At 46.3% G+C, this 16803-nt stretch overlaps 1 protein-coding gene across 4 annotated transcripts in view; it reads right to left on the bottom strand.

Annotated features, from left to right (window-relative positions):
* Positions 1-16803, bottom strand: part of NSD1 (nuclear receptor binding SET domain protein 1) — a 1891114-nt gene that overhangs the window by 448726 nt on the left and 1425585 nt on the right. For all 4 annotated transcript variants that reach the window (XM_069651497.1, XM_069651498.1, XM_069651496.1 and 1 more), the window contains exon 15: positions 3733-3889. In XM_069651497.1, the coding sequence (XP_069507598.1) occupies positions 3733-3889 (157 nt within the window). The remainder of the gene's footprint in view (positions 1-3732; positions 3890-16803) is intronic.

Genomic DNA, 16803 nt, shown 5'->3' with positions numbered 1-16803 from the left:
TCTTCCACCTGGCCCAAGACTGACTTAGGGTTGTGTGCTTTGTGCTGTGTACATGTTTGTCTATGTCAACGGGGTGTGACTTCCCTATAGCAGTGCCTATCCGGACCGGGGACAGACGATGCGGAACGCTCGCATTCCGTCGAAAGGTCAACAACCTCCGGTTCAGAGGTATGCTCGTCACTCTTGCCATCGTCACATCCGGTGGCTGCGGCAGCAGGAGAAAATGTGGCCTTCGACATACCGTAGGCTGCCCACCGATTGACTCTGCGCCCCTTTAATTCTTAGGATGAAGGAGTTTACAAGCCGCGCTTCCTTACTCCTTGTGATCGAGCGGTAAGCACCGGTTACACCGTTTGTGCCTGTTTTTCCAAGGGAATTTGCTCCTACAATTAAGGCAAAACCTAAATGGAGTCCTCTCCAAAGCTGAGGATGGTTAGAGTGACGAAGACCGAAAGGGAAAGAGGACGGAAAGGCATTCTCAATCTGTATAGAAATGTCCACACCAACCACACTCTCCCTACTGTATAGGCCAGCAGAAGGCCCAGCCACGTGGTCGGCAGCGCCGACTGGGTCACCGTCCGTCGAGTTCTTCAAGGTCTTCAGCGGTGGTCTGTAACAGCCGTCGAAACAAGGAACCGATAGGGTGATATGAATATTTTATATAATTATTCGACCAAAGGTCGATGGGACAATAAGCAAAGTCTTTGACGAGTTCCGCATCAAGGCGACCAGTATGCTGGGCGGAAAAAAACAATCTGAGGGACCGCGACGCATGATGGATTTTCGGCACACTACACGCCACGTAGGGATAGTTCTACAGGGACGCCCATGTCGACGTCCCCTTTCGATTCTCGAAAGACAAGATGCATTACTCTGCGGTTACCACTGGATGTCTGACTATATGCACAGCATGTGATTCTAAGCAGATTAAAAAACATCAGAAAAAAATGCCCAAACCCCTCCTGCACCACTGTCCAGCCAAAATTTGTTCCACTGTCCCCAGCAGAAACTCCTCGTACTAACAAACGCACGTGCACACACACACACATGCACCCATCAACATACACTCACTCATTACACAAGTATAAAAGCATTCCTACCAAAACAAATGTAACATTATTTATTACATCCCTCGTATCCCAAATCAGCCCCAAGTATGTCAAGGACTGAGTGGGATGTAACTAGGATTTCTTGAGATTGATGGAGAACCTCAATTTGTATCGCGTGTGCATAAGCCTGGCTGCCGTGCATTGGGAAACCCGCGGGAGACTCCGCTCGTACAAGACAGTTGTCAATGTATGGATAGAGGTGGAGGCCCTCGGCTTGGAGCAGAGCTGCCACTGCATTCATTAGTCTCATAAAGACTCTCGGGCTCAAATGAGACCAAATGGGAGGACCTTGTATTGGAAATGGAAACCCATGATCCTGAAGCATAGTAAGGAACGATGGGGCTCCCAAATCGGAACATGGAGGTAAGCATCCTTCATATCCAGGTAGCACATCCAGTCTCCCACACACAATGTCTCTGCTATCAGCGGCGCCTTAACCATCTTGGAACTCTTTGGTGGGGCAGGGAAAGGTTCAGTGTTGAAAGGTCCAGGACAACTCTCAGGCTAGTCTGGTTCTTTTTATGTATGGAAAAGATGCAGGAGTAGAAACCCATGCCTCACTGAGAGGTCGGGACCTTCCGCTGCCTGGCTCACTATGAGCAAATCGATATCTGCCTGAATAGTTGCCGTCCCAATCTGTAGAATGGGGGGGTCGGGAGAGGAGAGGAGATGGACGTATCGGTAGGCAGAAGCCCGAGGAAACCACCAAGATAATCCATGGGTGCGCGAACCTTGTCCGCCAGGACAGAATCTGAAGGGCAATTCTGCCCCCCCCTGCCCCCACCGGAGAACAGAATCTGGATGGCACTGTCACGGTTTCTTTCCATCTGAGACAGTGCCTGGGAGGGGACTGGAAGAACCCCTTATGTGACAAATTGTGCTGCTTCCGTCAGTGCCGGCCGGGGGACCTGTCAGGCTGGCTAGTACGGTGTTCCTGAAAACCCCTGAAACGTCCGAAGGTACGACCTCTGTGAGAGCGTGGATGACTCTGGCTAAAATTCTTAGCCACAGGCTTAGCCAATACTGTTGCTGTTTTTCTTCTGGTCAAGCTCCTCATTTGTAGATGAATGGAACAAGTCCCCTTCCTCGAATGGCAGCTCGAGAATGAGTTCCTGCACGTCAGGGATAAACTTGGTTGCCTTAAGCCATGCTGTCCCTCCTCATGTCGGTGGCCACACACACAGCCCTGCCTGCGGTGTCCATATGTGCCACTGTCGACATGTCGTCCTGGGCCACTATCTTCACCTCTGCCAGACCTGCTTTAAATCGAGCCTGACTATGGGACGGACGCCCAGGAAGGAATTCTGCTATCTCCCGCCATAGTTTTTGGTTGAAGGCGGCTAGCATGGCGCCTGGAGATTAGCATTCAAATATATCTTTTTCCCCATAGGCCTCTAGGAGTTTTTCCTCCTTACCTAGTATGGCCGAATAGGTGCAGATGTGGCTTTGCATACATCTAGGCTGCCGCTATGACTGAAGAGTGCGGCTGCACCGACAGGACGAGGGAGTCTCCCTCTGCCTGCCTATGTTTGACATCTAAGCTTGGATACTTGCTTTGGGTGTTTGATGGATGCGGCACATTGCGGCAGGGCGGCACCATGTTTGTAAGGCTTCTTGTCTTTCAGTGTCATCTTTGGGTGTCAACTTCAAGGCATGTTTCCTGGGGTTTGATGACCTTTATGGAAGCAATCTCATGGGCGCCATGTGATGCCTATTGAGATCATTTTTGGGCTTGACGGAGCAAGAGATGGGCTACAAAATCTCATTAGAAGGACCATCCCGATGTGGCTCTTCAGGCTCTGAAACATCCTCTGCTGGGCTAATACTGACCACAACCTCAGCACCTGCTAAGGGCTCATGGTTGGTTGGTAGCTTGTGCACTATCGCATATGCTGTCCACCATTTCTCTCCTTTGAGCATTGAAAGTTTTCGGCTTTAATTCTCGGGAGGCCGGGCACTTATTGTCGGGGTGATCTCAGGGTAGATCACTTTTCGAAGTGAACTTGTAATACTTCGAGCAACCCACTAGATGGCAGCCTATTCTCCCGGGAAGAATCTAGACTTTTGTGTTAAACCCGGACACTGACATTTTGAGACCCAGTATTGATTCTGCATTGAGGGAAATAAAATTAAAGCACTGAAGCATCCTAGAGAGACTGTCATATAAAAAGAGCCAAGAAAGCGCATGCTGAGACATGTAATACAACTGCTATAAGACAATGAGAATTAAAGAGACTGGGTTCTGTATTCTGGGAGATGAGGTGAAAGCACCAAAGCAACAAAAAGATATTTTCAGAAAAAGAGGACAGATATTGCATTTTAAGAAATGAACTAAATTTCTTGAAGAATCCCCAAGAGACACTTGAAAAGAAAGGAATTTCACAGCTATCATCACTTTTCGGTACTTTCACAAGACACAAATGACGGCCCGATCATTACAAATACTTTCATGAACATGGGAAAAGGGAAAGTAAAGTAAAAAGAACAACAATGGACGCTTGTCGGATCGAAGTTGTTTATTTGTAAAGTTGTAAAATATAGGCCAGAGTCACATATTATACAACCCCAAATTAAGAAAACATGGCTTGTATTTCATAGCCTAGTGTGTTTAGCTCTCCCTTACCTGTACCGACCAACTTTCACCCAAACAACCTCCTTATAGTGTGGCCTTTTGCCAGCTCTGCAGTCATTACAGAACCAGTTTCCTTCAGGTATGTCAATGTTCAGACACTCACGATGAAAGGCAGCAGGACAGGAATCACAGCATATAAGACTGCCTCCTAAACAAAGAAAACAAATAAAGCACTGTTATGACATGAACTCAGATTTACACAGTAAGCAAATAAGGCACAAGAAGAAGTCATGCATCGCTATATTCTATAGGTAATTATGAAATCATGGTAAGGCTGTTTACCTTGTAAAGAAAAGTTAATTGATAGTAAGACTTCTCCAGCAATGGTATAGTACACAGATTCAAAAACTATGACCAAGCTTTTGCGGGTATAATCAACCACACAAAACAATTTTCAAAGACTTTATTTTTTCTTTTTTTTTAAACTATCTGTTTTTATTGAAATATTTTGACTTACAAAACACATCAGCAATCACATAAAAAATACCAAAAAAACAGACAATACAGATCCATCAAAACCACATATCTGTTGCCTCCACTATCATAACATTGAGTTAACAAAAAAATATCCAAACCTTTGTCTAAGAAAGAACTCCCCCCACCTAATGAATGTAGACTCTTAAATAACATTGAGAACGACAATACAAGAGACACAAGGGAATTGTCCAGGAGAAGGCACATTCATCAGAAGTTAACTTTTGCAAAAAGGATGCAGAATATACCTGTTGAGGATGCGCAAACTTTGCGTCTTGAAGAGGACTACTCCCACAAGAAGTGGTATCAATTTAGCTCTACTCATCCCGCCTTTCACCCTGCCACTCGGGTACTTCCAAACTTTGGACTCCCTGAGGAGGGGGTTCCCAATGTTTACCCGTGAATGCTTCCTAGTCCTCCTTAAAGGTAGACATATCATCATGCACCAGGTATGTCAGTTTTTCCATAAAATAAACATCCCATACCTTCTGTAGTCAATCCAACTGATCAGGGACAGAGGGCTGTCTACACATTTGTGTCACGGCTATTCTCCCCTCAGGTAAAAAGAGCCTCCTACATCCTCAGGAATCATAATCTTTAGGCAGGATCTCCAAAATCAGTGAGCGGCTCAAGCTGCAGGGGAACCCCTGTAACATCCTTAATCCAGCTCAACAGTTCAGACCCAAACATTTGAATCAAGGGGCACATCTACCACATATGAAAAGAAGTCCCTACCTCCCCACAACCCCTAGTGCACAACAATGAAGCGCCTGGGTCCATCTTGGAAATCTTCACTATGTCCCTGTGCCAGCCATGTAAAACCTTAACACTGTGTTCAATTGCATGTGTGGAAAGGTTATCATGAAATGTGACTAGTGTTTCTCCCATAACCCCTCCAGCATGGTGTCTCTTCGTACTCCCTCACTTGACCCCAATAAGGCTTGAAACTTTGCCTCCCCTCGACTGTATTGAAAGCCAGGGTCTTTTATAACTTAGAAACAATCCCTTTTCTCGAATGATCCTTTTCAGGGTCCATCTCGACAGTGAGCTCTCAGAGCAGACTCTCCCTCCACCCCAGGATCTCAACCAACCCGTTAGTCTGAGATATTCGAATTTACCAATGTTTTCCTTCCCAGCACCTTCTGAAGGTCACTGAAGTCCTTAAATGTACCGCCAAGGAGATGTCCCACCCTCTCGAGACCCATGTCTGACCACTCCAGGGTCCTTTTGACCCCCAATTGGTTCAGCTGAAAAGGTGGGCCCCACAGTGACCTCAAACAGAGAAGGCCAGAAGGATATCCATCCTGAAATTCCTTCACAGTTTCCAAAGGACTCTCAATGTAGGATGTTTGTGTAGCTCCTGATGGACCAATCTAGTAGGTGCCCACAAAAGGTCCATTACCCTTTTCAGATGTTTAACACAATCTTCCAAATAAGTCCAATAGGTCCTCAAGTCCTCCGTCATGTGTTCCAGCATCACCCAGAGTTGTGCCGTCTTAGATTATTAGAAAAGGTTTGGGAATCCAAAACCTCCCTCACCCTTAAGGAAGCAGCAAAACCCTACGTGCTATACAAGCCCATTTATTCTTCCATACAAAGCAAAATCGTGTGTGGTCGACCTCCTTAAAGAGCCTGTCAGGCAATGACATGGGAAGCATGATAAACAGAAAACGTGGAAGTATATTCATTTTCACCAATGTCATTCTCCCTACAGAGGAGAGCGTGAGGTCGGACCACCTCTTTGAATCTTGCTTAAACACCCCCATAAATGGGTCATAAGTAAGGCGGTACAAGTCAGTTGAGCTCCGCGAGATCCTAATAGCCAAATAAGTTATTGCCTCCACTACTAATGTCAGCCCATGCCAATCCTGGGTGAGCCCAGCTGGAGTTGCAAGTGTACCTAAGAATTAGAGTGGTTGATTTTAAAAACTGCCAATAAACTATACGTATCCAGTGTCTCCATCGTCCCCTTCAGGGAATCCCTTGGGTGCATCACTTAGCATAAAATATCATCCGTGAATAACGAGATCTTAAATTCCGCTCCTTCACACTGGATGCCATGTATCCCAGGGTTAACCCTGATGGCTGTTGTCAGGGGTTCAATCACCAATTCAAAGAGGGGACAAAGAGCACCCCTGTCTAGTTCGGCTAAATAAAGAGAAACTCTCTGAAAGAACCCCATTTACCATCTACCCTGGCTGTGGGCTCTCGATATAGCGATCCCAACCACGCCTTACAATATACCCCAAACCTGTATTTAACTAATACCTTGCTCATAAAGACTCATTCCACATTGTCAAAGGCTTTCTCAGCGTCATGTGAGGCTAGGTACGCCTCATTTTGTTTTGGGTCTGGTATATAAGGTTCAGCGTTTTCCTCATTTTGTCTAATCCTTGTCTTCCCTTAATAAAACCCACCCGATCTCCATGGATAAGTGACAGAAGTAGTTCATCAAGCCTATTCCCCAAGATCTTCGCCAGAACTTTGACATCTGTATTAAGGAGAGAACTGGGCCTATATGACTAGGACAATGGCTCCATGAATCGATGGAGGGATTTACCTATCAAAGCCTCATTAAATAGCTTCACCATTGTAGGGGCCCGCAATGACCGAAACATTTTATAGAACCGTATACCAGTCCTATCCTGGGGATTTACCAATTTGAATTCCTTTTATGATCACAATAACCTTCTCTTCCGTGACAAGAGAGTCCAAAAGGGCGGGTCTACCCATTAAGAAACAACCTTATCGATTCCAAATGGCCGCCGACAGGAGAGCACCATAATAGATGCTCTCCTGCCCCTTGACACCAATTCCAGGAGTTTTCACTGAAGTTATCTTCCCCGGGCACGTAGACTCGAAAGGGTTGTGTACAGTACGTGGGCAGTGAAGGAAAACCCTGATATAGGTTGTGAAAATGGAGGATTAAGGCGATACTGGCAAGGAAAAAAGCAGGCCTATGGTGGCGAGGAGGCGCACGAGCAGCCAGCTGATCCCTGCAAAGCTAACCCTAGGAACCCTGCAGGCGAGTGACCTGATCCAGTGGAGAGGTCACGCGGAAGACGATGCAAGACTGGAAAGGACCTCCTGAGGAGTGGGGACCCTCCGCGTAGAGGGAGAGGAGGAAGCCCAAAGCGGAAGAGAGCGGCAGAGTGCCAGTGACTAGGCGAGACCCGATAGGACCTCCTGAGGAGTGGGCACCTTCTGCGCAGAGGGAGACGGGGAAGCCCGAAGGTGAGGAGAGTGGAAAAGTGTCAAGGAGATTGGCCGAGGGGTAGCGGGGGACTGTTAAAACCCAGGGCTGCGATGAATAAACAGAGAAGGCTCCCCCATCCTACTTCCGTTCCAGAAGCAATAACCGTAATGAGGGCATGAGAGCACACGACTAGGGGTGCAGCGGGTCCTCCAACGCCCCTCCCCCCTCTCCCACCAGAAGGAAACGTGTGAAAAACCGTGAGGCAGCATAGCAGGAGAGTGGAGCAGAGGCGAACAAAGCAGGGGTGATCGACCCTAACAGACACCCAACGCGCGGTGGGTCCGGAGCGGGGGCATAGGGCTCTAGATCTTCAAAGAAAAAAAGGCAGAGTACACCGGAGAGAGGTGAGGAGACTGAGCAGCACAAGGGGGAGGCGCTCTCCTTTCCGTGCACGCTGGGGAAACTGTACAGTGGCTGAAAGGTGCAAAACAACCTAAAAGCAGTGTGTGAACCCGATGGGGCTGAGCCCATTTAAAGGCATGGTCTAGTAAAAAATTGTATTTAAAAAATAGATAGGCAACATAAAAAAAAAAAATACTAGCATTCTCTTTTTTAAAACTTCCTATGTAAAATTTTGAGCTATTCAAGCTCAAAATTCGCAAAAGCAAGCACATGGGCGCATCCATTTTGTGAAATGGATGCCCTCCTGTGCTGGCTTTTGCGGCACTAATGAACGGAAAAGCCAGCCAGCTGTAGTAAACAAAAGCTACCCCTGGGTGGCTTTCCCTTCATTAGTGCTGTAAGCGGAGGACGGGGACCGGAGACCAGAGCAGGAAAGCTGCAGCTGAATCTCGGTAAGTGCCATTTATTTTTTTTAAAAAATAAGCACTAGCTGGGGTTTTTTTCCTAAGTTTTCCGGGCTGGAGGAGCCCGTAAAACTTAGAAATAAAACCGCAGCTTTAAAAACGTTGCATTTATGTTTGCGGTTGCTTTTGAAGCGACTGCAAACATAAATACAACGTTATTGTGTTGGAAAACGCTGCGGTTTTTCTTTCCGTGTTTCTCAGGCTCCTCCGGCTCGGAGGAGCCTGAGAAACTCGGAAAGAAAAACCGCAGCGTTTTCCAACACAACCGCGTTGTGTTTCTTTGGGCCCCAAATGGGAAAGCAGATTCAGGCAGAAACAATGCAGCATTGCGGAAAACAACCATGTTGTTTCTGCCTGAATCTGCTTTCCTATTTGGGGCTCTCGGGCTCCCCACGGGGAGCCCGAAAGCCCTAAATGGGAAAGCAGATTTAGGCAGAAACAATACAGCATTTAGCATTTCCCATTTGGGCCTCTCCGAGAGCTGCGGTTTTTCTTTCCGAGTTTCTCAGGCTCCTCCGAGCCGGAGGAGCCTGAGAAACTTGGAAAGAAAAACTGCAGCGTCTTCCAACACAATAACGTTGTATTTATGTTTGCGGTAGCTTCAAAAGCGACCGCAAACATAAATACAACGCTTTTAAAGCTGCGGTTTTATTTCTAAGTTTTCCGGGCTCCTCCAGCCCGGTAAACATAGAAAAAAAACTGCAGCTAGTGCTTATTTTTTTTAAAAAAATAAATAGCACTTAGCTGCAGCTTTCCTGCTCTGGTCTCCGGTCCCCGTCCTCCGCGTACAGCACTAATGAAGGGAAAGCCACCCAGAGGTAGCTTTTGTTTACAACAGCTGGCTGGCTTTTCCTTCATTAGTGCCGCAAAAGCAAAAGCCAGCACAGGAGGGCATCCATTACACAAAATGGATGCGCCCATGTGCTTGCTTTTGCGAATTTTGAGCTTGAATAGCTCAAAATTTTACATAGGAAGTTTTAAAAAAGAGAATGCTAGTATTTTTTTATGTTGCCCATCTATTTTTTAAATAAAATATTTTACTAGACCATGCCTTTAAGAGGCACACGACCTGACAGAACCCTGGGCTCTCTGGATCTGCGAAGGGTGAATAAAAGAGGTGATCTTCAAACGGTTAATATGTTGGAGATAACATAGGCACAGAGGATCATTTTCTGCGCAGAAGACCTCTCGCAGGTTTAGTAAGTAGAGAGCAGACGCACATGTAGGCCTGAAGGATATTCTTTTATTTTAAAGGGTCAGAAACGAAAGATGTCGAAAAATAGAGGAAAAGAGTCGCAGAACCTAGCAAAAAGGTACTAAGAAACACCAGGAAGGTCCCATTCAAAAGTTATGGAGAAGAGATGAAGAAAACCCTCCTGAGGGAGAAGCCCGGCAACTACAGAACTACAACTCTTTCAGGATCTGTCCCAAATAACTTTGCTTAAAAGGATTAAAATGGGTCCGGTTGTGAGATTTCATTCCCTTTTGGCTTGGTATTCGAATGGGAGGGCCCGCAACATCGCGTCTCATCCTGCAATGAAGGTGCGAACATACTTGGGCTAGAGGAGGAGAAGGAGGCAGGACCCAGTGAGCCCATGGTAAAAGGACAGGAAACCAAGAAGACTTGGGAATGGACCCGAGTGAAGCGAAGGAATTTTAAGAGGATTCCGAAGGACGCCAAAGCTACCTAAAGGAGGACATATGATCCGGAGAATGTCTCGATAAGTTAGCACTGGGAGAGCAATTGGTCTAGTATTGTAGGTGTTGGGAGGGGGGCTGGGGAGTAGGTTTTAGGATCATTACATGGGAGTGGGTGAGCCTGCACTTGGCAAGGCTGGATTGTGGAACAGGCTTAATCCCCGAGAGGGTGGATTGGGAGGGGGCAGGGGGCTGTTGAGTCCATTCAGTGAGGGGGACAAGGGCGGGAGGGGTCAGTGGAGGTAAAGGGGGCAGGTCCCAATCAAGAACCCAAGGTGTATACAAATAGCTTAATGAACAGTCCAGAAAATGGCTGAAACCAATAACATAAGCATTATTTCGATGAATATCAATGGTTTGAACTCCCCCGCTGAAAAGGAAGAAATTATAAAGATTTTGAAAATGTGAAAAACTGGACCTCCTAACTCTACAGGAAACACACGTGCAAGCGAGTGACAATCGCAAAATTAGACTTCACGGTCATCGTCAGATTATTCCAGTCCAATGAGTGGAAGAAAAAAGGAGGGGTGCTTACGAAACAACCTCAACATTACAGTAAAGAAATGGGAGAAAGAGGTCAGTGGGAGATATCTGGCAGTCGTCCTACAGGGGAAGGGAGCACTTTACACGATAGCTACGATTTATGCGCCTAACTCAGGCCAAGACTGGTTCATTCAGCGGATGTTGGGTAAATTGGAAAGATTTGCTAAGGGAGAAATCATATTGTCAGGTGACTTTAATATAGCTTGGGACCCGGGGGTGTACAGGAGCGCAGGTATGGCGGGCACCCAGGTCACACCCACGAGAGAACTGTGCGAGAAGATAGGCTTTCACTGGTAGACGCCTGAAGAGGAAAGAGGGGAGCCACTAAAGGATATACATTGTTCTCTCATGTCCATAGGACCTCCTAAAGGATAGACTATAAGTGGGTATCCCAGAGTATGCTGGGTATGGTGGTAGAGATTGAGGTGGGTGCAATAGCATGATAGGATCACGCCCCCATTACTTTGAAAGTGAAAAGAAAAGACCTACTACCCGGGCTGTGGACATGGAAATACCCTACTTATATATTTAAAGTCAAAACACTGAGGCAGGAAATAAGAATAGGCATAGAGGAAGTCTTCCAAGATAATAAACTGGGAGACACGGAGTAAAACATGAGGTGGGATGCATTTAAAACCAAGATTAGAGGGAAGTTTACTTTGGTGAAACCCCGACGGGATAAAGAGAGGAGACTCTTGAAAGAGAAATGGAGGAAAAATTGAAACCGGTCATGCCCAAGATGGGGGTTGGAGATAGTGGAGAAACCCAGAGAGAATTCAGGGCCATAAAGGAACAAATAGAAATTGTGCAAACAAGAACGACAGAACATGCACTTCTGTACCGTAAACAGAAATATTATGTAAAGGCAAACAAGGCGGACAGCTTGCTGGCTAGGTTATAAGGGAGGGAAGAGAAAGCTAGAAACAAAATAAGTATTGCATTAAACGGGGGGGGGGGGGGGGGGAGTTCACAGTTAGCCGATATAACCCGGGAATTCTCAAGAGTATTACTCAGATTTATATAAATCCGATAATCCCCTAGATCAGACGCAAAAGGAATATTTAGAGAGATTGATCTCCCAGTACTATCAGAGCAAGACAACCTGGACCTAGACCAAGACATTACGATTGAAGAGGTCCGTAAGGCCACAGCGTCACTGCCAATTAACAAATCTCCAGGGCCGGATGGATTTACGGTTGATTTTTATAAAACATTTAGGGTACAGTCAACTCCTCATTTGGTCCAAATGTTCAATAATTTTAGGGAGGCAGGAAAAATAATGCCAACGATGGAAGAAGCGAAGGTGGTCTTGCTCACAAAGCCACTGAACAGATCTGGCAAGCAGCAAATCATACAGGCCTATTGCACTAATATAGACACAAAGATCTATACAAAAATGTTGGCGTCCAGAATAGAACAACTTTCTTCCGAAACTCATCGGTACTGAACAATCTGGCTTTATACGGAGTAGACAAAATAGAGACAATACTAGAAGAATAGCACACCTAATAGAAAAGGCTAATATAAAGAACACCCCGGCTCTCTTGATTGCTTTAGATGCTGAAAATATTTTTGATAGAGTGGAGTGGCAATTCTTGTTTTGTACCATGGAGAAAATGGGGTTTAGGGCTAAAATAATCTCAAAGATAAAGGCAAATTATTCTAACCCGATGCTGCGTTTGATGATTGACTGACAACTATCGGGTTCAGTTTAAAAAAAAAAAAAAAAAAAATGTTATTAGTTTTTCAATACAACCAACAATACAAACCGAACACGCAGTGCAATCCGCCATCTTTACATTAACATCAATTAGCCTTTGTTCACTGCCCCCTTGATCCCACCCCCCTTCACGAGCCTGTTTGTCCTTCACACTCAGTATCTGCTACACACGGCAGGGCGTCATTTTCCTCAGATTCCTCTGGATCTAATATTGTCCCAAAAAGTCCAGATATCAATGCTTTCCATGCCATCAGGGTACCCACTTCTTCCTCCCAAGACATGGTACTTGCCTCCTGCCATACCACCGTTTCAGCCTCCGCCCATTTCTTTAATTCCTTCCACCACACCTCCACCCGCGGCTTATGACACTTCTTCCATCCCATAGCTATCCTTCGCTTTGCAAGCACGAACGCCAAGTCTTTCATTTTCCCAACATGCTTCAGTTTTCGTGGCCTAGGAAACCCTCCCAACAGGCAGGCCCAGGCCGTGTCTACGGCGAGCGTGACCCCTTTCTCTGCTAGCTTTTGTGCGACTTCTCCCCAGAAACACTCGATCACTGGGCATGACCAAAACATGTGCATCATATCAGCATTCTCCTCATCGCACTTAGGGCACGCCTGTCTCCCAGCATTCCTGAATTTAGATATCCTCAGCGGGGTCATATACGCTCTATGCGTTACGTACAGCTGCATTTGCTGCAATCTGGCATTCCTAGATACCTTCTTATGGTATCCCAGGGCCCGCTCCCACATCCCATCCTCCATCTGGGCTCCCACCTCCGTTTCCCAATCCAATCTCAAATGTGTCAATTCCTTTCCAATCTTAGCCATTACGATCTCATACAATCTAGAGATCTCATGCCCCCTTCAGCTGTGTCATATATCATCCCCATAATGGCGTCCGGTTCCTCCGCCAGCACTGTCTCCGGCCACGTTATCCGAATCTTCCGCACCAACCTGTGATACGTAACATACTGGCCCCCATGTAATCCTGCCTCCTCCCCAAGTCCTTCAAACTCCCTGATGGTCCCCTCCTGCCATAACTTATCGGGTTCAGTTAGGGTATCTAGAGGAACAAAACAGGGGTGCCCCCTATCCTCAACGTGATTCACTTGGAACCACTCTTGGCCACAATAAGGGAAACACCTGAAATTGTAGGAATCGCATTCGGAGGAAATATCCATAAAATAGCTGCATTTGCAGATGATATGCTTTGACACTCATAGAAACGGAAAGGTCTATTAGGGCGTTGAATAGTGAATTGTCTCATTTCGGGTCAATAGCAGAGTTAAAAATTAACACTCACAAATCTGAGGCCCTGAATTTGACATTAATGGTTGAGAAGGAACAGGAGCTTAAAAGTCTCTTTCAACATAGTTGGGCAGGCAAGACTATAAATACTTGGGAGTCAACATCATTAAAGATATTGAATCATTATCCGAAGCAAACTACTCCCCCCTACTGGGGAGCATCAGAAAAATGCTACAAGAATGGGGTCCATTGATATCATGAATAGGAAGGTAATGGGGGGGTCTAGCTTTAGTAAATGGGAAAAGGGCGGATGTCTTAAGATAGGTTATAGGTTCGAAGGGGGAGAGGTTAAATCCTCTAGCCAGTGCAAATTAGACTTAACTGGAGGAGTGGGAGAGATTCTGATACCCACAACTGAGACATTGGTTGCTGAATCCATCTATTAGGGAGGCAGCAATAAGATCCCCAACATCCTTTGAAAAACTATTATCAGACTCTGGGGACAAACACATTGTGGGGACAATTTACAAGTACATCAAACAAAATGAGGAGGCAGGATATAGACGCTATATGAGACAATGGGAAGAATCAGTGGGACTGCCGATTAAAGAGGCAGTGTGGGTACAACTATGGGATACTATCCCCAAACGTACGCGGTCAGTCCAACTACAGGGGATATGGGTAAAGCTGATATTTCAGTGGCACCTTAACCTGCTGGCGCTGCATAAGGTCTTCCCGAAGGTGTCCAAGGAATGTTGGAGGGAGTGTGGCGAGGGGGGTCGTTGTGTCTTGTATGGTGGGAGTACCGGCTGACCCAACAGTTTTGGGGAAATGTCATAAGGCAATTGTAGAAACTGTGGGGATTAAGGGGAAGGGAAATTTAGGCCTTGCAATCTTACGTCTGCGAGGAATACTTGAAGAGCTACTCTAGAAAGCACAATGGAAGGTATACGTGATTTTAATGATGGCAGGAGCATTGGCGATTGCTCAGAAGTGGAAATCAAAAGAGACGCCTATGGAGAAGAATGGGTGGATAAAGTGTGCACTTTGCGGCTTTAGAATGGGTATCCTATTTCTTACAAGGCAATTACCAGACATTTGTAGCGGACTGGGACTGCGTAATGAAACTCTTACAAAAGAACTCCAATGAATATGGTGCCCAGAAAGATTAAACTTTTGGGCCTGGTTTAAATGGTGGACTCCAGCTCTGGAGCCAGAGGTCTTATAAGGGTTTATAGGGGGTAGAAATCCAACAGCAGGAATGGACTGTAATCTCTATTGGAAGTTGGACTATATACCAGATGGCGAGAAAGGAGGCACGCATTGGACAATAGTTGGACAAAGGGTGGGCAGGGGGCAAGGGCTGATTCAGAGAGGGCGGTTGCACATTTCTTTAATGAAAATGCCAATAAAAACCTACGAGAAAAAAAAGGAACACCCTTATCCTCTCCACGTCCCCCCTTCCATTCTCCCGCGCGGGTGATTCGTTGGGAAGGAGTCTCCCTTGCGGGGTGTGATGGAAAATAGCGGCCCTACCTTGGGCCTGGTTCGGTGTTTCAAAGTTCTTGAGGTCCTCTGTAGGTGACTTCTGGAAGAGCTCGCTCCACCTGGCTAGTCTGTTCTTCAGAGATTTCGATGACAGCGCGTTGCACAAGCTTGCCAAACATGGTCTCGGCCAAGGCAACGTAGGCAGAGGGCGTGGGGGTCTGAAGTTGGGAAGAGCCTGTTGCAGGATGGACACCTGCTGAACCCTGTGGAGTCGACATGCACCACAGAGGAGCGTGGCGCCTGAGGGCCGAGTACCTGAATGATAAGAAAGAGAAAAAAAAAGACAAAGAGAAGAAGTATTCGCGCGTGGAATTACATGGCCAAAGCCAAACCCAGGAGCGCTGGTGAATTCGGCCCGTTCCCTTCGACGTGGAGAAGGGGACTGGGGTGTGGCACCGGAGGGAGGAGTCAGGGCAGCGCATGCTCCCAGGGGCACACCCCCGTGCGCCTCTAAATTTAAACGGGAAGAAGGTTTTTTCTGGTGAAAAAGGTTCAGTCTCCCGTCCCTTGGAAGGGACGCCGATGCAGTATGGAGAAAAGGGGACGGGACATAAGAGTAAGACTTGAGCACAGCCCCTTGAGCCAATCGGGTGTGCCCTCCGTTACTGGCAGAGTCTCGTTGCTTATGCTCAAGTTATTTCGACTTGCCCCCAGTTTCATGGGACTGTGTGATGGAACTTCCGGTTTACCAGCACCAAGTGGTTTTTCTGTGAAATCTGGGCAAAGGGACAGCATTTGAATGATTAATGTTAGCTTTGCAATTGTTTTGTTATTTGGCATTTATTCAGCGCGCTATATATCATTGCTCAAAACGCTTGTGGGTTGAACGCCCTCGGGACCGTAGTCCAGGACAGTCGAGAGTAGGGTTTTATAGGGGTTTAGGGTGCACTCAATATGTGAGCAGCTGATGCGATAGCCTCATGGTAGCTGCATTCTAACATTAGGCGTGGTGGTATTGAGACATCAGTTGAATGTGTGCAGTCTGGTGGTTGGTCTCCGAGACTGCATTCTGGCAGCATTAGGCCTGTGTAGGATGCTTATGTGTGCAGCTATGCTGATTTTTCATGGGGTACAGCTGCGTTCTAGTCAGATGTTGAGGTGTTCATGGAGTATTGTTCGTATGTGAGCAGCTAGGCCGAAATTGATCGAGGGCTGTAGCTGCGCTCTATTGTGTGTTGGTGTAGAGTAGAGAGTGAGCATAAAGAGAGGAGAGGTGAGTGGCTGTGTTATTCTTACTAGGGGTGTACTGAACTTCGGCTTCGAGTAAGTATTCGGCCGAATACCGGCTGAAAAAAAGCTATTCAGCTCTGGCCGAAGAGTTTCTTGCTATTCGGCTCTTGCCGAATACTTTTATAATCTCATTTGAATACAATGCAACATGAACTCAAATATAGACTTCAGTTTGCAAAACTGAAAAGAATTAGGCCAGACAAATTGCTATCACACAGCTGAAAAATATCTTATATTGTAATCTGCTCTTTAGGGCATGTTTTGTTACAGATTCTTCGACAAAAAAGGTGCTAATCTTTTATACTTAGCCGGCAACAATACAGGAACATCTTTTCCTTTGGCAAATGTTTATATGCAATGTGCACTTTTTTCAGTTGGAAAAAACAAACCGAAAGAAATGTGCACAGATACTTTCAGTTCCTGTCATGTCATTTCCCATTGCGTACGTCATAGTCCACCCCCCCCTTTTTAAATTTTTTTTTTTAAGGACTTGAGTCCCGAGTTTAACATTATCTGATTTTTTTATCAGGAATTATA

Source organism: Ambystoma mexicanum, chromosome 3p, assembly GCF_040938575.1.
Source record: "Ambystoma mexicanum isolate Mex_15411 chromosome 3p, UKY_AmexF1_1, whole genome shotgun sequence".
Classification (NCBI taxonomy): domain Eukaryota; kingdom Metazoa; phylum Chordata; class Amphibia; order Caudata; family Ambystomatidae; genus Ambystoma; species Ambystoma mexicanum.
Note: the sequence above shows the minus strand (reverse complement) of the source record. Positions and strands in the feature narration are given on the sequence as shown.